Source organism: Mobula hypostoma, chromosome 9 (assembly GCF_963921235.1).
Source record: "Mobula hypostoma chromosome 9, sMobHyp1.1, whole genome shotgun sequence".
In the NCBI taxonomy this organism is placed as follows: Eukaryota; Metazoa; Chordata; class Chondrichthyes; order Myliobatiformes; family Myliobatidae; genus Mobula; species Mobula hypostoma.
The window spans coordinates 8,515,530-8,541,034 of NC_086105.1; the positions used below are offsets into that span (position 1 = coordinate 8,515,530).

Sequence of the window (25,505 nt, forward strand, 5' to 3'; positions counted from 1 at the left end):
TATTGTTGCGAGAAAGAACTACAGTCCACAAATCAGTGAATTCGAATGAATCAAGGACAGTGGAGGCAGACAGACCAATTATCTTTGTTCTTGCCTTGAGGGAGGAGATGGAGGCTGCCATTTTATGCAGAGTCTGTCTGTTCTCCATTTTGTCAGTTAAAGTTGCCTAACTTTGATGTTTGATATAGGCCAGTGATGTTGTGGGGATGGAACTGGACTCTCTGACAGTGGTGTCTGAAAAGAGGATGCTGTCCAAGTTGCATGCCATCTTGGACAATGTCTCCCATCCACTACATAATGGACTGGTTGGGCACAGGAGTACATTCAGCCAGAGACTTATTCCACCGAGATGCAACACAGAGCGTCATAGGAAGTCATTCCTGCCTGTGGCCATCAAACTTTACAACTCCTCCCTTGGAGGGTCAGACACCCTGAGCCAATAGGCTGGTCCTGGACTTATTTCCTGGTATGATTTACATATTACTATTTAATTATTTATGGTTTTATTACTATTTAATTATTTATGGTGCAACTGTAACGAAAACCAATTTCCCTCGGGATCAATAAAGTATGACTATGACTATGATCAGTGTTTTAAAGTCAACACTCCAGGTAACCTGCTGAACAAGGGTTCATTTCCAACTAAGAAATTATTTGTGAGGTGTTCTTTGAATGGATATAACTTGCAGGCTTTTGACTTTTGGGGTCTGTACTTGTTCTGCGTGATTCAAGCTATTTGCTGATTGACAACAAAAGAGCCCTAAATTACCTATGCAAACACGAGAAAATCTACAGATGCTGGAAATTCAAGCAATACACACAAAATGCTGCTGGAACGCAGCAGGCCAGGCAGCATCTCTAGGAAGAGGTACAGTCAACGTTTCGGGCTGAGACCCATAAATTACCTATTGTCACTTGCTGGGAAGAGGGCAATAAGTGGATGCTGACCTGGAGCAGAGCCAATAAAAAGGCGTTAAAAGTCAGGCACATGACCTATAGCCAATGGCACTGGAATGTAACATTACAATCGGTAAGGACTGAACATAAAAGCGTGTGCTAGCTCTTCAGAGAATAAGCATTGCAGATGAGGAGGACCCCATGGACACGTAAAGATTCAAAATGAAACTACGAGGAACTTCTGGCCAGCAGCAGAAACTCCTTTTGAACTGGTATTGTCTTTTCTATTCTTTGACTGCTCACGTAAGGTCAGGGAAACTTGGTAGGTGTGCACAGGTATTCGGTTGTATAAATTCATGTGTTCTTCCATGGAGACAATAAATGACAGATTCTCTCTGTGCTTCCCTGATCATTATTACAAGGAGTGATTCTTGTGACACTATAGGAGGTGGGGTGCAGAATTTTTGCTGTGTAGAACCTACTCTCTCATTGGCTGCAAAGAAAAGAGCCATCAGGACCGCCACAGAGGCTGCTGAGCAAGGTGTGACCCGTGGACTACCGTTGCTGGGACCCAAGCCGGGGCCTGATCAACCCTGGCTGGGTCGCCTGGGCAACGGTGTCTGATGTTGAAAGACCTGAAACATCCGATGACCCCCGGGTTACATCACTGATGATGTGTCCCAGCGCATCCTAGGGTGCATCTCAACATCATAACTAGCGAACCCACCAACCAGCACATCTTAGGGATGCTGGAGCACATTTAGCAAATCGAGAGAGAACACCCATTCAGATAGCCCCAAAGGTCAAGGTCCACTCCCAAGTCAATGCAGCTGTGAAGCATCATCACTAACTGCTGCACCACTGTGCTCACAATAAACCAAGAGCATGAAGCTCACAAGCCATGTGTAAGTGGGAATAACTTTTATAGGAGTGGAGGAATTATGCATTGCTTTAAAAGAGACACAATATAGGGTGGCAGAGTGGAGATACATCTCTACCAAAGGAGGTGCAAGTCACTCCTTCCCTCCGCTAGCCTGCAGCTCAACCTTGGGACTTGTTTAGCCCCCTGATCGGGTTCACATGAAGCCATGGGAGCAGCTGGTGCATATCACAAGTCCTGGTGCCAGGCAGACAGTCTCTGAAGAGTATTGATAATGGCTGGGGTCACCTGTCTTGTAAAGACACTGCCCAGAGGAAGACAACAGCAAACCAATTCTGCAGAAAAAATTGCCAAGAACAATCATGGTCAAAGACCATGATCGCCCACGTCATACGACACAACACAAAATGACAACAATATACCAAAATAAAATTCACTCCAAGTTACCAATGTGTAAATCAAAGGTATGAAGATTCAGGTCCACCCTGGCTGTTAGAATGAGGTAAAAGACAAAAGAAAGTGGCTTCGAATTCAGGTGGGCTCATTAGCAAAATTGACAATCTTCTGATGTAAAAATGCATCAGAAAGACAAGAGAGATGCTTTTGAATAAGACAAAAGCCATGGGTATGAAGATAAACTCAGAGTTCTCCCTATGATCCTCACAATAAAATGGATAAGAAAACAATGAAGCAAGCAGATGAAGAGGGGCCCAGCACACTTTGGCGTAAATAATATTCATGAAGTGTTCAGATACTGGGGTCATCTGTTGTATCTGGTACTCTCAATGCAGCCTCCTCTACAGTGGTGAGACCTGTCACAAATTGGAGGACTGTTTCATCAAGCACCTCTGTTCCAGCTGCCAAAAATGGAACTTTTCCAACCTGATGGTATGAATGTCAATTTCTCCTTCCAGAGAAAACAAAAATTCCATTCCCCTCCCCTTCTGTTCCCCACTTTGGCCTTTTACCTCTTCTCACCTCCCCATCACTTCGCCCTGGGTCCCCTCCTCCTTCCTTTTCTTTTACGGTCCACTCTCCTCTCTTATCAGATTCCTTCTTCTCCAGCCTTTACCTTTCCGACCCACCCACCTTCACCTATCTCCTTCCAGTTAGTCTCCTTCCCATCCCCCCACCTTTTTATTCTGGCATCTTCCCCCTCCCTTTTTAGTTCAATTGTTTATTCATTTCCATAGATGCTGCCTGGCTATTTGAGTCCCTCGAGCATTTTGCATGCATTGCTCTGGATTTCTGGCATCAGCAGACTTTCTGATGTTTAGGTACTTGATGCTTTTAGATAAAAAAAATTCCTATTAATATCGAAAATAGGTTCACTGAATGATGCACACTTCTGTTCAGACAACACCGGAAGCATTAAGTAACTGTGTTTGGTTACAATGACATCCAGATGGTAAAACCTGCCTCTTTCTGCAAGTGACAAGTGTCACAGATCAAGCACTCCTGAGCTGGTACCACTCCAGCACATCTGCACTGGCCTTCCACCATGTCGTGCTGGACCAGGATCAACCACTTTCACCCCCCACCCCCGCAGCACCTCCCTGGGCCCGAGCAGGAGGGAAAAACATTCTGGCTCTGGAGTCCTGTGACAAAGTGCCAAGGCACTATTCCTAACAGAAGGGAAGCTGAGGACAGAGTTTTGTCTTCTGTCAGAATTGCTTCTGAATTCAGGTTCTTAAATTAGCGGGGCAGCAGTATGGTCGCATTGTCTATTCCAGGGACCAGCTGATTGTGCTTATGCCGGCCAGTTTAGTGAGCAAAGCGGCAGACACCCCTGCTGAAATCCGGAGGAAAACACAAGAGGATGCAGAGGGGGATCACAAAGGCGAGGAAAGAGGACTGGGTCGAGAAAACAGAGACTTATCGAGTAGAGGAGTTCGGTGGGTAATAAAATGGACGAGTTGACGGCGCTAGCCAGGCATCAGAGAACATTTAGGGAGTGCAGTGTTATGTGTTTTACTGAGGCTGCACGACGACATACCTGATCAAAACTTTTCCATGGATGGCTTCCAGACCGTTCGGGCTGACCCGAAGTGCACTGAGAGCAGTAAGCGTAAAGGAGTTGGGGGCTTACTGTTCTGGTTAACAACGGATGGTGCAATCCGGGTCATATTACAATCAAGGAATGTGTTGTAGACCGGATATTGAACTTTTTGCTGTTGGACTCCGGCAATATTCCACCGAGATACAACACTGGGCGTCATGGGAGGTTGTTCCTGCCTGTGGCCATTGAACTTTGCAGCTCCTCCCATGGAGGGTCAGACACTCTGAGTCAATAGGCTGGTCCTGGATTTATTTCCATCTGGCATAGTTTGCATATTGTTGTTTGATTGTTTGTGGTTTTTGTATTGCTATATTTATGCTCTATTCTTGGTTGGTGCGGCTGTAACGAAACCCAATTTCCCTCGGGATCAATAACGTATATCTATCTATCTATCTAAACACCCCAACTTAATTAATCAGGTAGAAATAAACACAGGAAAGACTCAGGAACACTTTACCAGATGAAAAAAAATTGATTTTAAGGTAAAAACCACACAGCTAATGGAGCAGATACACAGTATCTGGATAGACATGAACTGATTAAGGATAGTTAGCATGGCTTCATGCATGATAGGTCATGTCTAACCATTATAGAGTTTTTCAAGGAAGTTACCAGGAAAGTGGATGTTGCCTATATGGACTTTAGCAAGACATTTGACAAGGTCCCGCATGGGATCAAGAAGGTTCAGTCACTCGGTATTCATGATGAGGCAGTAAATTGGATTAGACATTGGCTTTGTGGGAGAGTTGGAGAGTAATAATAAATGGTTGCCTCCTTGACTGGAGCCTGTGACTAGTGGTGTACTGCAGGGCGGTGCTGGGTCCTTTGCTGTTTGTCATCTATATCAATGATGTGGATGATGATATGGTTAACTAGATCAGCAAATTTACAGATGGCACCAAGATCGGTGTTGTAGTGGACAGTGAGGAAGGCTATCATGGCTTGCAGAAGGATCTGCATCAGCTGGAAAAATGGGCGGAAAAATGGCAGATGGAATTTAATGCAGACAGTGCAAGGTTTTGTACTTCAGTAGTAACCAACCAGGGTTGGTCTTACAGAGTCAACAGTAGAGCACTAAGAAGTGTGTAGAACAAAGAGATCTAGGAATACAGGTCCATAATACGTTGAAAGTAGCGTCACAGATAGATAGGGTCATAAAGAAAGCTTTTGGCATATTGGCATTCATAGATCAATATATTGAATACAGGAGTTGGAATGTGATGATGTAGTTGTAAAAGACGTTGGTGAGGCCTAATTCAGAGTCGTGTGCAGTTTTGGTCACCTACATACAGGAAAGATGTAAACAAGGTTGAAAGAACACAGAGCAAGTTTATAAGGATGTTGCTGGGTCTGAAGAACCGAGATACAAGGAAAGACTAAATAGGTTGGGACTGTATTCCTTAGGATATAGAAGACTGAGAGATTTGATGGAGGTATTCAAAATTATGAGGGGTATAGATAGGGTAAATGCAAGTGGACTTTTCCCACGAGGTTAGGTGGGGCTACAACCAGAGGTCATGGGTTAGGGGTGAAAAGTGAAATGTTTAAGCGGAACATGAGGAGAAACGTCTTCTCTCAGAGGGTCATGAGAGAGTGGAATGAGCTGCCAGCACAAATGCTGCATGCGAGCTCAATTTCAAAGTTTAGGGGAAGTTTGGATAGGCACATGGATAGTAGGGATAGGGAGGATGGTGCAGGTCGATGGAAGTAGGCAATTTACATGGTTTCAGCATGGACTAGATGGGCTGAAGGGCCTGTTTCCCTGCTGAACCCTATTTCCCTATGACTACTGTACCTTTCAAATGGCAGTTAAAGAGTTAAAAAAAATACACATGGACTGAGATGTTAACTGTCCTGTGCTATCACCAGTGGGATCATCAGTTGATCTGCCACCTGTCTTCAGGAGTTTCGGCCCGCTTATGATCAAGACTCCCTCGAGGTGGTGGGCCAGCAGTGCTAAAGCACCACCTCCCACTGGTGAGCTTAAAAACTTGGCATCTGCCTCTATCAGAGTTGTTGGTTATTCCATTCAACATATTATACCAGAATAAAAAGCAACACACACTTCTAAATTTCACATATAGCAGAACTCGCTCAGAAATATTAACTTTTTATTCATATAAACACAATGTAAAGCAAGTGTGTTAACTTCAGTTTGAGATTACAAGCCCATTTAAATTACATGCATAACCCAAATTACCTGTAGAACGCAACAGTCTCCAAAGAACCCGTACAATTAAACAGCCAGAACCAATTTATATCTGGAGACCGTCTGTGTTTGCATTACCATACATTTCAACCCATTAGTGCCTAAATATTGGATTCATTATTAAACAGGGTTTTGTTATCATGTCATAACACCTACTTGGTCAGGAACCAAATAAACACAATACCTGAGATGAAATTTCCTTGCTGTTAGGTCTAAAACCGAAAAGCAGTTATCTTTCCCAAATTACCCAAACTTTTTCAAAAGATGATTTTTGTTTAACAAATACACAAGAAAATGTCAAATGTTATTAGCAATTTCCCAACATGAAGTATTTTTTAAAACACTAATTCAATGACCATTTAATTAGAGAGATACCCCCAAAAAATATTGTTTCAGATACCATTTAGTTTCAGGTAACCCCACGCACATGATCGCTGACCAGGAATACAATCTGCACATTGATTCAGCACTTAGCCTACTAAATAAGAATAAAAAACTTTACTGATACACTTGGTTTGAAACAAATTGTAGGTTCGAGTAGTTAACTCAATATAAAATCATGACATAATATCATGTTATAATATTTTGAAATCTCCAGTAATTAAGGAACAAGATTCCACATTTGAAATTTTAAAAGTTTTAAGACTTAAATGTAAAAAGTTGTCTCCATGTGAATACACAAGACTTACATACATCTGACACCTTCAGAGAGAAATTATCACCAGCTAGAACCATAGAACACTACAGCACAGAAAACAGGCCATTTGGCTCTTCTAGTCTGTGCCGAAACTTTATTCTGCTAGTCCCATTGACCTGCATCCAGTCCATAACCCTCCAAACCTCTCCCATCCATGTATTGATCCAATTTATTCTTAAAACTTAAGAGTGAGCCCGCATTTACCACGTCAGATGGCAGCTCATTTCACACTCCCACCACTCTCTGAGTGAAGAAGTTCCCCCTAATGCTCCCCCTAAACCTTTCCCCTTTCACCCTAAAGACGTGGCCTCTCGTATTTCTCTCTCCTACTCTAAGTGGAAAGAGTCTACTCGCATTTACTCTGTCTATACCCCTCATAATTTTGTAAACTTCTATCAAATCCCCCCTCATTCTTCTATACTTCAAGGAATAAAGTCCTAACCTGTTCAATCTTTCCCTGTAACTCAACTTCTGAAGACCCAGCAACATCCTAGTAAATCTTCCCTGCACTCTTTCAATCTTACTGATGTCCTGCCAAGTTAGGTGACCAGAACTGCACACAATACTCCAAATTTGGCCTCACCAATGTCTTATATAACCTCAACATAACTTGCTGATCCAATTTACCACATTGTCATCTACATCATTGATATATTCAACAAACAACAATGGTCTCACCACAGATCCCTGAGGCACACCACTAGTCACAGGCCTCCAATCTGAGAGGCAATCATCCACTACCCACTCTCTGTCTTCTCCCACACAGCCAATTTCAAATCCAGTTTACAACCTCTCCATGGATACCTAGTGTCTGAACCTTTTGAACTAACCTCCCATGTGGGACCTTGTCAAAGGCCTTACTAAAGTCCATGTAGACAACATCCACAGCCTTTCCTCCATCTACTTTCTTGGTAGCCTCCTCGAAAAACTCTACAAGATTCGTTAAACATGATCTACCACGCACAAAGCCATGCTGACTATCCTTAATCAGCCCTTGACTGTCCAAATACTTCTATATCCAATCTCTCAGAACACCTTCCAATAATTTACCTACTACTGATGTCAGGCTCACCGGCCTGTAATTACCTGGTTTACTTTTGGAGCCTTTTTTAAACAACGGAACAACACGAGCTACCCTCCAATCCTCCGGCACCACACCTATGGCTAAGGACATTTTAAATATTTCTGCCAGGGCGCCTGCAATTTCTACACTAGTCTCTCTCAGCTACTCTGATCATTTTTGTATTTCAATGAGGAACATCTCAGAAAGGCAGTAGCTAAAGAGTCAGGCAAATCAAATGATAATTTCATGGTTTTTGTATATGCAGACACTGGGATTTGTCCAACTGACTTCTTCAGTTAATACGTGTTGTGTAGCCCATCTATACTTCTTGCTGCAGAATCCAGGTCAACATTAACCCAAGTCTGTAGCTCCAATAAACTAAACAGCTTCACTGTTTCAAGTCAGTGGGGGTGAAAATGGGTCTGTTAACATTGTACCTAGTGTACTGTCTGCCTATCTTCACACATTCAGTCCCTTTCCAGATAAAAGAGGGTGCTGTTACCCTCTACTTCAGTCGTTGGTCAATAACACCCCAACTTCTTCAATGTGATCCTCCAAGAGGGCCACACTTTGTCGTAGGGGTTGGAGGATTGCATGCCTCAATGACCCGGACAGCTCTGTTGGCTGGAGTCAGGGCTTTTTGCCTTGGCTATTGGTAGGGTCACTCATGCCAAAAAGGTCAAAGGGTAGAGGTCAGACTAAGAACGGTCCACTGGTCGACTAGTCTCCAGGTTCAGGGGTTCAGGAGTTCAGCTCAGGGCTAACAACCCTGACTGATAAAACAAAATTGTTACGGAAACAGCAATGGAGGATCCTCTACATCTGAGTGTGACGGTATTCCCGAGTCTCCACCCGGGACTTGCATGACTGACAGTAGTGAAAACTGAGAGGAAGTTACTAGGATGCTGAAGGAAGCCATGAACACCATCAGAGATGGAGGACCTTCATTGCTGCCTTAAACGCCAGTGGCGTAATGGTCAGTAAGTGTTCAATATAATGGTCCCTATCATTTGATCAATTACTTTTGGTAAGTTTTATTTTACTTGATTTGAAGTGGCATTGCTTGGGAGATTAAGCACCCCGTCACCTTCCTAATATGAAGACAACCCTATTCTTCTACTGTATATTAACACAGACATAAAGCAGATAACTTTAAACTGGAACACTACTAATCAGCTGGCGTTAACTACACAAGTACCTGCATGAAGTCAGGAGGTGGAGTGTGACTGAACTACATTTCAAAAGTTGAATTAAACTGATTGGAAATAAAAATTTAAGTTTGGCTATAATTTACATGTCAGAAGACGCAGCATTATACATTTACACTGAACAACTCTAGCTGTGGGAAGAGTCCTTTCTCATTTGTTGATTTGGCAGTACAGGATCATGGAGAAGATTAGGCCAAGAAGCTGCAGAAAATCAGAGCAGATTTAACATTAGAAAATAATGTCCTGAGAACTTTTTAAATACTTTTTTAAAAAAAAGTACACAAATTTTACCTACCTCGATCACTGCCAGCCCAAAGGCAACACCAGCTACTATAACAAGATTTTTTTGCAAGGCACTTGCCAGCTTAGCAGTGCATGACTGGAAGGGGTTGAGGGTAAACAAAACACAAGAATTAATGTTGGATGGGATTTGAACTCAATCAATTAACAAACCATAAAACACAGGAGTAGAATTAGGCTATTCAAGCCCATTGACTCTGCTCAAATGCTCTCATACATTAACCCAATCATTCTTGAAATTGTTCTCGTGAAGCTCCCCCAGACCTCTCCAATGCCAGCACATCCTTCCTTAAATATAAATATTGCTCACAATACTCCAAGTGAGGCCTCACCAGTGCCTATTAAAGCCTCAACATTACATCCTTGCTTTTATATTCTAATCCTCTTGAAATTAATGCTAACATTGTGTTTGTCTTCCTAACCACCCACTGAACCTTAAGATGATAAAATCCTATGGCGTTACAGAAAGATACCAGCATGGATAGAGGAATGGCTGATAGGCAGGAGGCAGCGAGTGGGAATAGAAGGGGCCTTTTCTGGTTGGCTGCCAGTGACTAGTGGTGTTCATCAGGGGTCAGTATTGGAAGCACAATTTTTCACATTGTTTGGCAATGATTTAAACAATGGAATTGATGGCTTTGTGGCAAAGTTTGCAGATGATACGAAGATAGGTGGAGGGGTAGGTAGTGCTGAGGAAGCCATGCGATTGCAGCAGGACAGACAAATTGGAAGACTGGGCAAAAGAGTGGCAGATGGAATACAGTGTTGGGAAACGTATGATCATGCATTTTGATAAAAGGAACAATATTGTGGACTATTATCTAAATGGGGAAAAATTTCAAACATCAGAGGTGCAGGAGGTCATAGGAGTCCTCGCGCAAGGCTCCCAGAAGATTAATTTGCAGGTTGAGTCTGTGGTAAAGGCGGTAAATGAAATGTTGGCATTTATTTCAAGGGGAACAGAATATAAAAGCAAGGAGATAATGCTGAGGTTTTCTAAGACACATCGGGCTGCAGTTGGACAATTGCCAATAGTTTTGGGCCCCACATCTCAAAGGATGTGTTGTCATTGGAGGGAATCCAGTGGAGGTTCACAGATGATTCCAGGAATGAAGGGGTTAACATATGAGGAGCGCTTGACATCTTTAGGCTTGTACTCACTGGAATTTAGGAATGTGGGGCTATCTCATTGAAACCTACTGAAAGGACTAGATAGGGTGGATGTGTAGAGGATGTTTCCTACATTGGGGGTATCCAGAACTAGAGGGCACAGCCTCGAAACTGAGTGGCAACCGTTTAGAACAGAGGTAAGGAGGAATTTCTTTTAGCCAGAGAGTAATGAATCTGTCCAACGCTTTGCCACAGACTGCGCTGGTGGCCAAGTCTGTGGGTATATTTAAGGCAGAAGGTGCTGGGCTCCATATTGGTCAGGGCATCAAAGGATACGGTGAGAAGGCAGGTGTACGGGGTTGAATGGGATCTGGGATCAGCCATGATGGAATGGCAGAGCAGACTCGATGGGCTGAATGGCCTAATTCTACTCCTATGTCTTATGATCTAACTAGCAAGGTCATCTTTCGGGAATCCTGCACTAGGACTCCCAAGTCTCTTTGCACCTGATTCCTGAATTTGGTCCCCATCTTGAAAACGGAATAAACCGGACCAATTGCTACAGGGACTATGAACCAGTCTGACAATTCTCCTCTGAATTCTCTCATTAACAAGGTGTTTACACCCACTGGATGTATTTTTGTTTTTCACATCATTCTCTGCAATGATGTGACTCACATATTACAACAGGAGACAGAAAATCTATGCCAAAAGGGCAATGTTACGACAGTAATGGGGGATTTCAATATGCAGGTAGATTGGAAAACTCAGGTTGGTGCTGGATCCCAAGAGCAGGAATTTGTAGAATTTCGACAAGATGGCTTTTTAGAGCAGTTTGTGGTTGAGCCTGCTAAGTGATCGGCTATTCTGGATTGGGTGCTGTGTAATGAACCGAATTGATTAGAGAGTTTAAGGTAGAAAACAAATTGGAAGAATGGGCAAAAAAGTGGCAGATGGAATACAGTGTTGGGAAATGTACGATAATGTATTTTGATAAGGAATAATAGTGCAGACTATTATCTAAATGAGGAGAACACTCTAACATCAGAGGTGCGGAGGGACTTAGGAGGCCTCATGCAAGACTCCCAGAAGGTTAATTTACAGGTTGAGTCTGTAGTAAAGAAGGTAAATGCAATGTTGGCATTTATTTCAAGGGGAATAGAATATGAAAGCAAAGAGATAATGCTGAAGCCTTATAAGACATTAGTCAGGTCGCACTTGGAGTAATGTCAACAGTTCTGGGCCCCATATCTCAGAAAGGATGTGTTGGCATTGGAGAGAGTCCCGAGGAGGTTCACGAGGATGATTCCAGGAATCAAGGGATTAACATATGAGGAGCGTTTGGCAGCTTTCAGCCTGTACTTCCCGGAATTTAGAAGAATGCGTGGGTATCTCACTGAAACTACAGAATGTTGGAAGGACCAGATAAGGTGGATGTGCAGAGGATGTTTCCTGTGGTGGGGTATCCAGAAATGGGGTGCACAGCCTCAAAGTTGAGGGGTGACCTTTTAGAATGGAGGTAAGGAGGAATTTTTTTTTTTAGCCAGAGAGTGGTGTTTTTGTGGAAACCTTTGCCACAGACTGTGGTGGAGGCCAAGTCATTGGGTATACTTAAACCAGACGTTGATCTTTTTCTGATCAGTCAGGGCATCGAAGATATGGCGAGAAGGCAGCTGTATGGGGTTTGAGTGGGATCCAGGATCAGCCATGATGGAATGGCAGAGCGAACTCGATGGGCTGGACAGCCTAATTCTGCTCCAATATCTAATGATCTTATGGTTTTAAGGTGCTAGTAACTCATCTTTTACCCTTCTCCTGTCAGTAGAAATGGTTCCACCTGGATTAGTAGCTAAGCAACCTGTGAAGGGCAGGAGTTGGACTGGTTGTCAGAGGCTATTTGAGGCGCATACCATTGGGAGCATTTATTAGGTAGTGGGACCTTGTCTCCATTACCACCAATGGCTATAACAACCTTATTTGCCAGTATACTGTGGAATTACAGTAGAGAAGAGCTGGCCAAACTCAGTTAGAACAGAACCCAAGTAGGCATGAGCAGCAATGGCTGGAGTTTCTGGGAGCGATTCACAACACGCAGGATAGATACATCCCAAAGAAGTAGTATTCTAAAGGCAAGAAGACACAACCGTGGCTGACAAGAGAAATCAAAGCCAGCATAAAAGCCAACGAGAGGGCATATAATAGAGAAAAAAAATATTGGCAAGTTAATAGACTGGGAAACTTTTAAAAACCAACAGAAGAGAACTTAAAAAGATAGAATATGAAGGTAAGCTAGCCAATTATATTAAAGGGGACACCAAGAGTTTCTTCAGGTATATAAAGAATAGAAGAGATGCGAGAGTAGATATCAGACCACTAGAAAATTATACTGGAGAGGTAGTACTGAAAAGGTAGACAAGGAAATGGCGGACGAACTGAATTAAGTATTTTGCATCAGTCTGCACTGTGGAAAACACTAGCAGTATGCCAGAGGTTCAAGAGGCTGCAGAAGTGAGTGAGGCTGTCATTACTAAGGAGAAGGTCCTTCAGAAACTGAAAGGTCTGAAGATAGATAAATCACCTAGACCAGATAGTCTACTCCTGAGTTCTTAAGGAAGAGACTGTGGAGGCATTAGTAATGATCTTTCAAGAATTAATGGATTCTGGCATGGTTCCAGAGGAGTGGAAAATTACAAATATCACTCCGCTCTTCAAGAAGGGAGTGAGGCAAAAGAAAGGAAATTACAGGCCAGTTAGTCTAACCTCAGTGGTTGGGAAGATGTTGGGTCGATTATTAAGGATGAGGTCTCAGGGTACTTGGATGCATATGATAAAATAGGCAATAGTCAGCATGGTTTCCTCAAGGGAAAATCTTGCCTTAAGTATTGGGATAGCTTCTTTTTACATTATACAAAGTTGGAGGCAGAATTAAGATGGCCCTAAACAGCGACCCCCTTGCTTACATCTTCGGAAGCAGCTCTATTTCCATCTTTAATACCCTTATTTATCCCTTTCAGGGTTCTTTTGAAGACCCTGACCTGGAATTGCACGCAGACTTCAGTTCTTTGTGGGAATGGGACCCGTTCTCAGGGTTTCAGGACCGGCCGTTGTTGTTCGGCATGTCAAGGGTCCGGCCTGAGAGTCCTGCTCGAATTCGGAAGCCTAAGATCTCTGGGCTCTGGAGACGGCTGGATCGAGGGTTGGTGTCATGGCAGGAGACTCATGTATCACCAGGTAGGCCAGAAAATCTTTCGCTGTGGGCTCGAAGACCCAAGATCTTTGCGATCTTCAAGCACAGAGCTCATAAAGAGCGATGAAACAGACTTTTTAACATCGTAAACCAGCGGGTTGTTGTTATGTCTCCCGCTCATTGTGAAAATGGGGGACACCTCCCTCTCCCTTATTAGGGAGAGAGAGAACCTGTGGGTTGTCGAATGCCGGATGAAATGTGAAGTCTTTGGGGTAACTGCAAGTCTGTGCTCACGCTCGCGCTCGGTAGCAGGTGCACTTTTTTTTTGCTGGGGGGGGGGAGATTGTTGCTTGCTGCTGCTTACTCGCAGGAGGTGGGAGCTGGGGTGGGGGGAGGACTTTGGGGTTCTCACGTTTAACTGTCGTTCATTCTTTGGGGCACTTCACTGTTTCCATGGATGTTCGCGAAGAAAACGCATTTCAGGATGTACATTGTATACATTTCTCTGACATTAAATTGGACCTTTGACCTTTTGATGTGGATGACGCAAATGACGGTTTTGTGGCCAAGTTTGTAGATGATGTGAAGATAGGTGTAGAGGCAAGTAGTGTGGAGGAAGCAGCAAGGCCACAGAAGGACAGAAGTGGCAGATAGAATGCAGAGCAGATGAGAGGAGTTGAGCTGGAAGTCAGCAGCAGATGGGCAGTGACTTGGCTGCCACAGCTGACCTGTCAGCTGGAGAGTATAGTAGTTAAGGGTCGAACCTAGCCAAAGGCTATGGTTACCTCATCAGGTAACTGAAGAGAGCACCACAGTGTATGATGCAAGTGGCAGAAGAAATAAAAGCATAGACTGTTTTCTAAATGGTGAGAAAATTCAGAAATAGGAGGTGCAAAGGGAATCAGGGGCCCTCGTGTAGGTTAATTTCCAGGTTGAGTCGGTAGTGAGGAAAGCAAATGCAATGTTAGCGTTAATATAGAGAGGATTAAAATATAAAAGCAAGAATATAATCTTAAGGCTCTATAAGGCATTGGTGAGGGCTCCTTTGGAGTGTTGTGAGTTCAGGGCCCCTTACCCAAGAAAGGTTTGGAGAAGGTTCAAATAAACTTTTGTATTTATGATAAATTGTTGATTATCTCTCAGAATTCAGTTGGGCTTAGTAATATCCCAGTCCAGAAAGGAAAAATATCACAGTCAGTTTCTTCTCCTGACTACATTACTCCAGACAAAAAGTGAACGCACACTGACTAAATCAAGATCACTATGACAGTGCTTTATAAGGCACAGGTGAGGCCCCACTTGGGAGTATTGTGAGCAGTTTTGGGCCCCTTTTCGAAGAAAGGATGTGCTGACATTGGAGAGGTTTCAAAGGAGGTGCACGAAAATGATTCTGGGGTTGAAAGGCTTGTCATACGAGAAGTGTTTGATGGCTCTGCGTCTGAACTCACTGATATTCAGAAGAATGAGGGGGGCACCTCACTGAAGCCTATCAAAGGTTGAAAGGCCTCGACAGAGTGGATTTGGACAGGATGTTTCCTATGGCAGGTGAGAGGACACAGCTTCAGAACAGAGGGACGTCCATTTAGAATGGAGAAGAGAAGGAATTTCTTTAGCCAGAGAGTGGTGAATCTGTGGAATTCGTTACCACAGGCGCCTGTGGAGGCAAAGTCATTAGTATATTTAAGGCAGAGGTGGATAGAACCTTGAATAGTCAGGGCATGAAGGGTTACGGGGAGAAGGCAGGAGATTGGGGCTGAGGGGAAATGGATCAGCCATGATGAAATGGCGTAGCAAACTCGATGGGCCAAATGGCCTAATTCTGTTCCTAGATTTTATGGTCTTATGATTGAGGATTCCTTGCTTCCACTCCAGTTGTGTCTCAATATTCTATCATCTATGTGTCTCATCTAAGAGTTTCTTAACTGACCCCATTGCAGGGGTTCACAATCCCTCAGTTAGTGGTAGCGGTCTACGGCATAAAAAGCCATAGAACTCCTGCCCTAATATATCTGCCTCTACCACCACCTCTAGCAGGGAATTCCATGCACTCACCACTCTCCCTGTTAAAAATATCTAGCCTCTGACATCCCTTCTATACTTTCCTCCAACCACCTTATACCCTCCCTCCATTGGATTGGCAGGGGAAATCCTGCATTAGACCGAGGGCTCCCAACCTGGGGCACTTCACGGAAGCAGCCAAACTTCGCAAGTAAGCTGCAACATGCATTCATGTTTCGCACATAACTACAGCTGAACTTCTCTACTGCTCAAAATGAAGGCAACAATTGATTTACCTTGGCCCAAACCTGTCTGCCGCCTGCCTGAGTACACTCATTTTTATCCTCGTCTTTGCAGTTGCAGGATGGAGGAATTTTTGCCCAATCTTGGTAGCCTTGCAGAAGACCACAACATTTATACTGTAAAAAGAAATATAGAAAATAAAAACAAATGCTTCAATCTTTGTCAGGAATATTGTTTGAGAACAGATCAAAGGACATACAGTATTTTATGCAGAAACACGAAAAAGTCTGCAGATGCTGGAAATCCAGAGAAATACACACAAAGTGCTGGAGGAACTCAGCAGGCCAGGCAATATCTATGGAAAAGAATTATGACCAGTGTGCACATAACATCATTAAAGACCCATCCCATCCCAGATGGGATCTCCTGCCTTCTGGTAGGAGATGCGGAAACATCTTATCCAAGACAGTAAGACAGTAGGGCAGCACAGTCCCAGTGACCCGGGTTCAATTCCTGCCATTGCCTGTAAGGAGTTTGTATGTTCTCCATGTGGCTGTGTGGGTTTCCTCCAGGTGCCCCAGTTTCCTCCCAGAGTCCAAAGACGTACTGGTTGGTAGGTTAATTGGTCATTGTAAATTGTCCTGTGATTAGGCTAGGAGTGAACTGGGGGATCGCTGCGAGGCACAGGTTGAAGGGCCGGAAAAGCCTATTCAGTGCTGTACGTCGATGAATAAATAAACAAATGATTGTTCTTGGCAAGTTTTTCTACAGAAGTGCTTTGCCATTACCTTCTTCTGGGCAGAGTCTTTTGAAGATGGGTGACCCCAGCCATTATCAATACTCTTCAGGGATTGTCTGCCTGGCGTCAGTGATCACATAACCAGGGCATGAGATATGCACCGGCTGCTCATACGGCCATCCATCCACCATCTGTTCCCATGGTTTCACGTGACTCTGATCGGGGGGGGGGGGGGAAGAGTCTAAGCAGGTGCTACACCCTGTCCAAGGGCGACCTCCAAGCTAGCAGAAGGAAAGAGCACCTTACACCTCCTTTGGTAGAGATGTATCTCCACCCTACCACCCAAAACATATTTGAAATTTACCTATAAAATGATTTTCTTTAGAAAAGAACTATGGCAAATTTAGGAACAGGTTTACCGTTTCCTGCAATGCAGCTACGTCTTTCTTGACATCCTCTGCTTGATTATCCAGGGGAATTAATGCTTTAAACCTTTCCTTTAATGTCGATTCAGTCTGGAAAAACAATATACCAAATATTTAATTAACCCTTACTACATCAAACTGGGATTTATTCTGAGTACAATTACTTCTCTGAAATAAGCATACGGAAAATATTACCTGTGATTGATACGTCACACCTAAAACACCAGCAGCTATCTGAATGACCAGAATAAGGAGCAGTCCGATGAAGAACTAGAAAGTGAAAGAGAATGTTGGATAATATAAAAATCAGAGTAACATTCATGTGCAAATGCAATCCAAACACCATATGTAACATTCATCACATATATCATTGCTTTTGCCTGCTCCTGGAAGCATTTTCTCTGATCTTTTTCCAATTCCAGCATAATTTTACTATCTAAAACTCCAGGAAGATAATTACTTGTTTTGAAAAATGTAAGTTTTATTCATTTTTCCAAATTACTCATCAACATTCGTGCTTTTTTTTGCATGTGTCAACATTTTAATTCTTAAATGAAACATTGACAGCACTTTCCTGATTCTTAGCACGACATCTGATCCAGTGCTGTGCATGGTTTAGGCTGATACATCATAACTAAAGCCATGCTAGTAGCTATACTTCAGAACGAGTTTGAGGAGATTTTGTGTTTTTTTTTTAAAAGTTATTGAGATACAGTGCAAAACAGGCCCTTCTGGCCCCTCGAGCTGCACCAACAGCAGCCCCCAATTTAATCCTAGCCTAATCACAAGACCATTTACATTAACCAATTAACCTACCAAATGGTAGGTCTTTGGGCTGTGAGAGGAATCGGAGAACCCAAAGGAAACCCACGTGGTCACAAGAAAAGCGTGCTACCTCCTTTCAGGCAGCTGACAGAATTGAACCCTGGTGCTGTACTGTAAAGCATAGTGTGTCGCTGTCATCAAAGAGTCACAAATTTCTACAAATGTACCATGGAGAGCATTCTATCTGGTTGAAACCCTGCCTAGTATGGCGGCATCAATCTGCAATAAGAACAAGAGGTTGCAGAGGCTTGTAGGCCCAGACAGCTCCATCACAGGCACGAGTTACATAGAATAGTACAGCACAGTACAGGCCCTTCGGCCCACAATATTCTGCTGACCCTCAAACCCTGCCTCTCATAGAAGCCCCCTCCTTAAATTCCTCCATATACCTGTCTAGTAGTCTCTTAAACTTCACTAGTGTATCTGCCTCCACCACTGACTCAGGCAGTGCATTCCACGCACCAACCACTCTCTGAGTAAAAAACCTTCCTCTAATATCCCCCTTGAACTTCCCACCCCTTACCTTAAAGCCATGTCCTCTTGTATTGAGTAGTGGTGCCCTGGGGAAGAGGCGCTGGCTATCCACTCTAAATATTCCTCTTATTATCTTGTACACCTCTATCATGTCTCCTCTCATCCTCCTTCTCTCCAAAGAGTAAAGCCCTAGCTCCCTTAACCTCTGATCATAATGCATACTTTCTAAACCGGGCAGCATCCTGGTAAATCTCCTCTGTACCCTTTCCAATGCTTCCACATCCTTCCTATAGTGAGGTGACCAGAACTGGACATAGTACTCCAAGTGTGGCCTAACCAGAGTTTTATAGAGCTGCATCTATAGAGCTAGGTTGAGGATATCTTCCAATGACATGCCTCAAGAAGGCAGCATCCCTCATTAAAAGCCCTCACCATCTGGGATATACCAATCAGGAAGCAGAGGAGCCTGCAGACTGGCACTCAACTTTTCAGGAACAGTTTCTTAGACTAGATTAGATTCAACTTTATTGTCATTGTGCCGAGTACAGATACAAAGCCAATGAAATGCAGTTAGCATCTGACCAGAAATGCAAAGAATACTGTTATTACAAAATAACTGAGAATAAAAAGTAAATGCTACAGCACACAAATATAAAAGTACTGAGACAGTCCAATATGGGTGCAATACTGCTTAGCGCTGTGATCTGAGGTTCGGCAGTGTCACAGCCTCAGGGAAGAAGCTCTTCCTGTGTCTGCTGGTGCGGGAGCGGAGGTTCCTGTAGCGCCTACCGGATGGGAGGAGAGTAAAAAGTCCATGGTTAGGGTGAGATGCATCCTTGATAATGCTTTGCGTCCTGCCCAGGCAGCGTTTATGGTAAATGTTCTCAATGGTGGGCAACTGTGTGCCGATAATCCGCTGGGCAGTTTTCACCACACGCTGGAATGCCTTGCGGTCCGATACGGGACAATTGCCATACCACACTGAGATGCAGTTGGTGAGTATGCTCTCAGTGGTACAGCGGTAAAAGTCCGTCAGTATCCTGGGACAGAGGTGAGCTTTCTTGATGCTCCACAGGAAATAAAGGCGCTGTTGCGCCTTTTTGATCAGGATGGAGGAGTTCAGGGACCAGGTGAGATCCTCGGAAATGTGGACACCAAGGAATTTGAAGCTTGATACACGCTCCACTACAGCTCCGTTGACGTAGATGGGGACGTGAGTGTGGCTCCTAGCATGACTGAAGTCCACAATGATCTCCTTGGTCTTCTGGGTGTTAAGGGTCAGGTTGTTGTCGGCACACCACGCGGCCAGGTGCTGGACCTCGTCCCTGTAGGCTGTCTTGTCATCCCCTCTGATCAGGCCAACCACCGTAGTGTCGTCTGCGAACTAGTTTATGGAGTTAGAATCATGTACAGGAACACAGTCATAGGTGACCTCTCCCATCAGATTTCTGAACAGTCTGTGAACTTTACGATTCCTCTTTTGCATTATTTTTATTTCTCTTTATTGTAACTTATAATAATTTGTTTTGCCTGCTCTGAAATGTGGGCACACATCAACAAATTTCATAACGTTTGTCAATGACAAACCTTTTTCTTATTCTGTTTAGTGAACTGTAAATTTCTACTGGATAAAAGTTCAGACCGCACAATGAACAATTTTGCTCCATGGATACGAAGCACAAACTAAAACTATTATCTACTGCAAGGGAGCAGATACAGCCCACTCCATTACGGGTAAAGCCCTTCCAACCATTGAGCACATCTACATGAAACGCCGTCTCAGGAAAGCAGCGTCCATCACCAGCGACCCTCACCACCCAGAACATGGGTCTCTTCTCACTGCTGTCATTAGAAAGTGAGTGAGTGGGCCAGTGAAGGAGTGGAGCTTTGAGGCTTTGACTCGAGAGGCTTCGACGAGAAGTGGCGGAGGACAAGCTAGCTCGCAGTTAGTTTTTACAATGTCTCCTGAGACAGTGATGTGCCTCTCATGTGAGGTGTGGCAGTCTTGGGGGAACACCCCTCTCCCGCAGAGTCACATGTGCCAGAAGTGCATACAGCTGGGCGATCTGGAAGACCGTGTAAGGAATCTGGAGCAGCAGCTGGATGACCTTCGACTCATAAGGGAGAATGAGGCAGTCATAGATGAGAACTACAGGGAGGTAGTCACACCTAGGCTGCCGGAAGCGGGTCGTTGGGTGACAGTCAGAGGGGGGAAAGCGAAGGTGAGCAGACAGGTAGAGCAGAGCACCCCTGTAGCCATTCCCCTGAATAATAAGTTTACTGTCCTGGATACTGTTGGCGGGGACGACCAACCAGGTGTGAGCCACGGTGGCAGGGCCTCCGGCACTGAGTCTGACCCAGTGGTGCAGAAGGGTGGGACGGGGAAGAGGAGAGCTGTCGTCATTGGAGACTCTATAGTCAGGGGAGCAGACAGGAGATTTTGTGGACGTGAGAAGGACACCCGCATGGTTTGTTGCCTCCCGGGTGCCAGGGTCCGGGATGTCTCTGACCGGGTGCACGACATCCTGGTACGAGAGGGAAAGCAACCAGAAGTCGTGATACATGTTGGGACCAACGACATAGGCAGGAAGAGGGATGAGGTCCTGAAGTGTGAGTTTCGGGAATTAGGCAGAAGGCTGAAGGTCAGGACCTTAAGGGTGGCGTTCTCAGGATTGCTGCCAGTGCTACGTGACAGAGATGGTAAGAATTGGAGGAGATGGCAGTTGAATGCTTGGCTGAGGAGTTGGTGCAGGGAGCAGGGTTTTAGATTTTTAGATCATTGGGATCTCTTCTGGGTAAGATGGGACCTGTACAGATTGGATGGGTTGCACCTGAACTCGAGGGAGAGCAATATCCTTGCAGGTAGATTTGCTGGCATGGTTCGGGAGGGTTTAAACTAATTTGCGAGGGGGATGGGACCCAGAGCAATAGAGCAGTGAAAGAAGTGCATGGAGTAAAGCCAGATCTAACATACAGAGAGGCTTTGAGGAAAGAGAAGCAGAATAAACGGTGTAAAGACAGTAAGGTAGAAGGGCTGAAATGTGTGTACCTCAATGCAAGAAGCATCAGGAACAAAAGTGATGAACTGAGAGCTTGGATACATACATGGAATTATGATGTAGTGGCCATTACAGAGACTTGGCTGGCACCAGGGTGGGAATGAATTCTCAATATTCCTGCATTTCAGTGCTTTAAAAGGGATAGAGAGAGCGGAAAAAGGGGAGGAGGGGTGGCATTACTGGTCAGGGATACTATTACAGCTACAAAAAGGGTGGGTAATGTAGCAGGATCCTCTTTTGAGTCAATATGGGTGGAAGTCAGGAACAGGAAGGGAGCAGTTACTCTACTGGGAGTATTCTATAGGCCCCCTGGTAGCAGCAGAGATACAGAGGAGCGGACTGGGAGGCAGATTTTGGAAAGGTGCAAAAATAACAGGGTTGTTATCATGGGTGACTTTAACTTCCCTAATATTGATTGGCACCTGATTAGTTCCAAGGGTTTAGGTGGGGCAGAATTTGTTAAGTGTGTCCAGGATGGATTCCTGTCACAGTATGTGGACAGGCCGACCAGGTGGAATGCCATACTAGATCTAGTACTAGGTAATGAACCGGGTCAGGTCACAGATCTCTCAGTGGGTGAGCATCTGGGGGACAGTGACCACCGCTCCCTGGCCTTTATAATTATCATGGAAAAGGATAGAATCAAAGAGGACAGGAAAATTTTTAATTGGGGAAAGGCAAATTATGAGGCTATAAGGCTAGAACTTGCGGATGTAAATTGGGATGATGCTTTTGCAGGGAAATGTACTATAGACATGTGGTCGATGTTTAGAGATCTCTTGCGGGATGTAAGGGATAAATTTGTCCCGGTGAGGAAGATAAAGAATGGTAGGGTGAAGGAACCATGGGTGACAAGTGAGGTGGAAAATCTAGTGAGGTGGAAGAAGGCAGCATACATGAGGTTTAGGAAGCAAGGATCAGATGGGTCTATTGAGGAATATAGGGAAGCAAGAAAGGAGCTTAAGAAGGGGCTGAGAAGAGCAAGAAGGGGGCATGAGAAGGCCTTGGGGAGTAGGGTAAAGGAAAACCCCAGGACATTCTTCAATTATGTGAAGAAAAAAAGGATGACAGGAGTGAAGGTAGGACCGATTAGAGATAAAGGTGGGAAGATGTGCTTGGAGGCTGTGGAAGTGAGCGAAGTCCTCAATGAATACTTTTCTTCGGTATTCACCAATGAGAGGGAACTTGATGATGGTGAGGACAATATGAGTGAGGTTATGTTCTGGAGCATGCTAATATTAAGGGAGAGGAGGTGTTGGAGTTGTTAAAATACATTAGGACAGTTAAGTCCCCGGGGCCTGATGGAATATTCCCCAGGCTGCTCTACGAGGCGAGAGAAGAGATTGCTGAGCCTCTGGCTAGGATCTTTATGTCCTCGTTATCCACGGGAATGGTACCGGAGGATTGGAGGGAGGCGAATGTTGTTCCCTTGTTCAAAAAAGGTAGTAGGGATAGTCCGGGTAATTATAGACCAGTGAGCCTTACGTCTGTGGTGGGAAAGCTGTTGGAAAAGATTCTTAGAGATAGGATCTCTGGGCATTTAGAGAATCATGGTCTGATCAGGAACAGTCAGCATAGCTTTGTGAAGGGCAGATCGTGTCTAACAAGCCTGATAGAGTTCTTTGTGGAGGTGACCAGGCATATAGATGAGGGCAGAGGGTGGTGGTGGAGGGAGTACATTCAGATTGGAGGATTGTGACTAGTGGTGTCCCACAAGGATCTGTTCTGGGACCTCTACTTTTCGTGATTTTTATTAACGACCTGGATGTGGGGGTAGAAGGGTGGGTTGGCAAGTTTGCAGACGACACAAAGGTTGGTGGTGTTGTAGATAGTGTAGAGGATTGTCAAAGATTGCAGAGAGACATTGATAGGATGCAGAAGTGGGCTGAGAAGTGGCAGATGGAGTTCAACCCAGAGAAGTGTGAGGTGGTACACTTCGGAAGGACAAACTCCAAGGCAGAGTACAAAGTCAATGGCAGTGTGGTAGTGTGGAGGAGCAGAGGGATCTCGGGGTACATGCCCACAGATCCCTGAAAGTTGCCTCACAGGTGGATAGGGTAGTTAAGAAAGCTTATGGGGTGTTAGCTTTCATAAGTCGAGGGATAGAGTTTAAGAGTCACGATGTAATGATGCAGCTCTATAAAACTCTGGTTAGGCCACACTTGGAATATTGTGTCCAGTTCTGGTCACCTCACTATAGGAAGGATGTGGAAGCATTGGAAAGGGTACAGAGGAGATTTACCAGGATGCTGCCTGGTTTAGAAAGTATGCATTATGATCAGAGTAAGGGAGCTAGGGCTTTACTCTTTGGAGAGAAGGAGGATGAGAGGAGACATGATAGACGTATACAAGATAATAAGAGGAATAGATAGAGTGGATAGCCAGCGCCTCTTCCCCAGGGCACCACTGCTCAATACAAGAGGACATGGCTTTAAGGTAAGGGGTGGGAAGTTCAAGGGGGATATTAGAGGAAGGTTTTTTACTCAGAGAGTGATTGGTGCGTGGAATGCACTGCCTGAGTCAGTGGTGGAGGCAGATACACTAGTGAAGTTTAAGAGACTGCTAGACAGGTATATGGAGGAATTTAAGGTGGGGGCTTATATGGGAGGCAGGGTTTGAGGGTCGGCACAACATTGTGGGCCAAAGGGCCTGTACTGTGCTGTACTATTCTATGTTCTATGTTCTAAAGAAGGTACAGAAGACTCAGACCCACACCACCAGCTTCAGGAACAGTTGCTAATCCTCAACCAAAGGGGATAATTTTTCTCAACTTCACTTGTCCCATCACTGAAATTTTCCCACAACCTAGGGCCTCACTTTCAAGGACGCTTCATCTCATGTTCCTGATATTTATTGCTTATTTATTTATTATTGTTTCTTCTTTTTGCATTTGCACAATTTGTCGTCTTCTACACACCAGCTGAATGCCCTCATTAGGCAGCCTTTCACTAATTCCATAGTAATTAATATTCTATAGATCTGTTGAGTATGCCACAAGAAAATTTATCTCAGGGTTATATATGGTGACATATATGTACTTTGATAAAATCTACTTTGGACTTTAATGATTTGGTACTAGACCAAGTGTCAATGTAAGCTGACAGCAGCAAGTTATATTCCATATCAATCTGTATGGCAACGCAAGGCTTCCTAATGTGTACAAGTGGCGTGTGATGCAGCGGTCTGCTCACTAGCATGTCCACTGGCCAACATATTTAAGTTAATGAAGAGCTCTCAGCTCCATGCTCAAGTTCACAGATCTACACTCAGTGGCCACTTTAACAGGCACAGAAGACCTATGTGGCCTTCTGCTGCTTTAGCCTGGTGGGTCCAGGACAGGTTCAACATGGTGTGCACTCAGAGGTGTTCATCTGCATACCACTGTTGTAAAGTGTGGTTATTTGAATTACTGTAACCCTCCTGTCAGTTTGATCCAGGCTGGCCATTCACCCCTGACCTCTTTCATTAACAGTGTGGTATTGTTGCCACAGAACTGCCACTCACTGGATTTTTTTTTTTGTTTTTCACACCATTCTGTGTAACCTCTAGAAACTGTTGTGCATGAAAATCCCAGGAGATCGGCAGCTTCTGAGATACTCAAACCACCCCTTCTGGAACGATCAATCATTCCACGGTCAAAGTTACTTAGATCATATTTCTTCCCCATTCTGATGTTTGGTCTGAACAACAACTTAAAACTTCTGACCATGTCGGCATGCTTTTATGCATGAGGTTGCTGCCACATGATTGGCTGATTAGATACTTTCATTAACGAGCAGGTGTACCAAATAAAATGGCCACTGAGTGTAAATCTTCAGAATTTAGAAAGTAGCTTTAGATGCTCAGTTACTGAATAATGAGTTTTTCTGCTTTCTAATTCAGTGAAAAGCCTGAACTCCACTCTGCATAGGATCAGCAACAGTAGAGTTAGGAGATCCACTGTTGCAGACATCCCACCTCTCCCGGAAGTTCCGGGAGTCTCCCGCATATTGATAGTGGCTCCCTGATGCCTGCAAATTATATACAATATCACGGAAATCAATTTTTTTGAGAGCGAGCGAGAGAGCACGAGAGAGAAAGCAAAAGGGAAAGTGCGAGAGCGACCAGGAGAGAGAGCAAGCAAGCGAGAGAG

General features: G+C 44.3%; 1 protein-coding gene across 1 annotated transcript in view; it reads right to left on the bottom strand.

The window, feature by feature from the left end:
* Positions 1-5,930: 5,930 nt before the first annotated feature.
* Positions 5,931-25,505, bottom strand: part of LOC134351493 (tetraspanin-8-like) — a 58,494-nt gene continuing 38,919 nt past the window's right edge. Inside the window, exons 4-8 of the mRNA XM_063057715.1 lie at positions 17,211-17,285; positions 17,010-17,105; positions 15,905-16,027; positions 9,309-9,392; positions 5,931-9,214 (exon numbers count right to left, since the gene is read on the bottom strand). Coding sequence (XP_062913785.1) covers positions 9,164-9,214; positions 9,309-9,392; positions 15,905-16,027; positions 17,010-17,105; positions 17,211-17,285 — 429 coding nt within the window. The 3' untranslated portion in view covers positions 5,931-9,163. The remainder of the gene's footprint in view (positions 9,215-9,308; positions 9,393-15,904; positions 16,028-17,009; positions 17,106-17,210; positions 17,286-25,505) is intronic.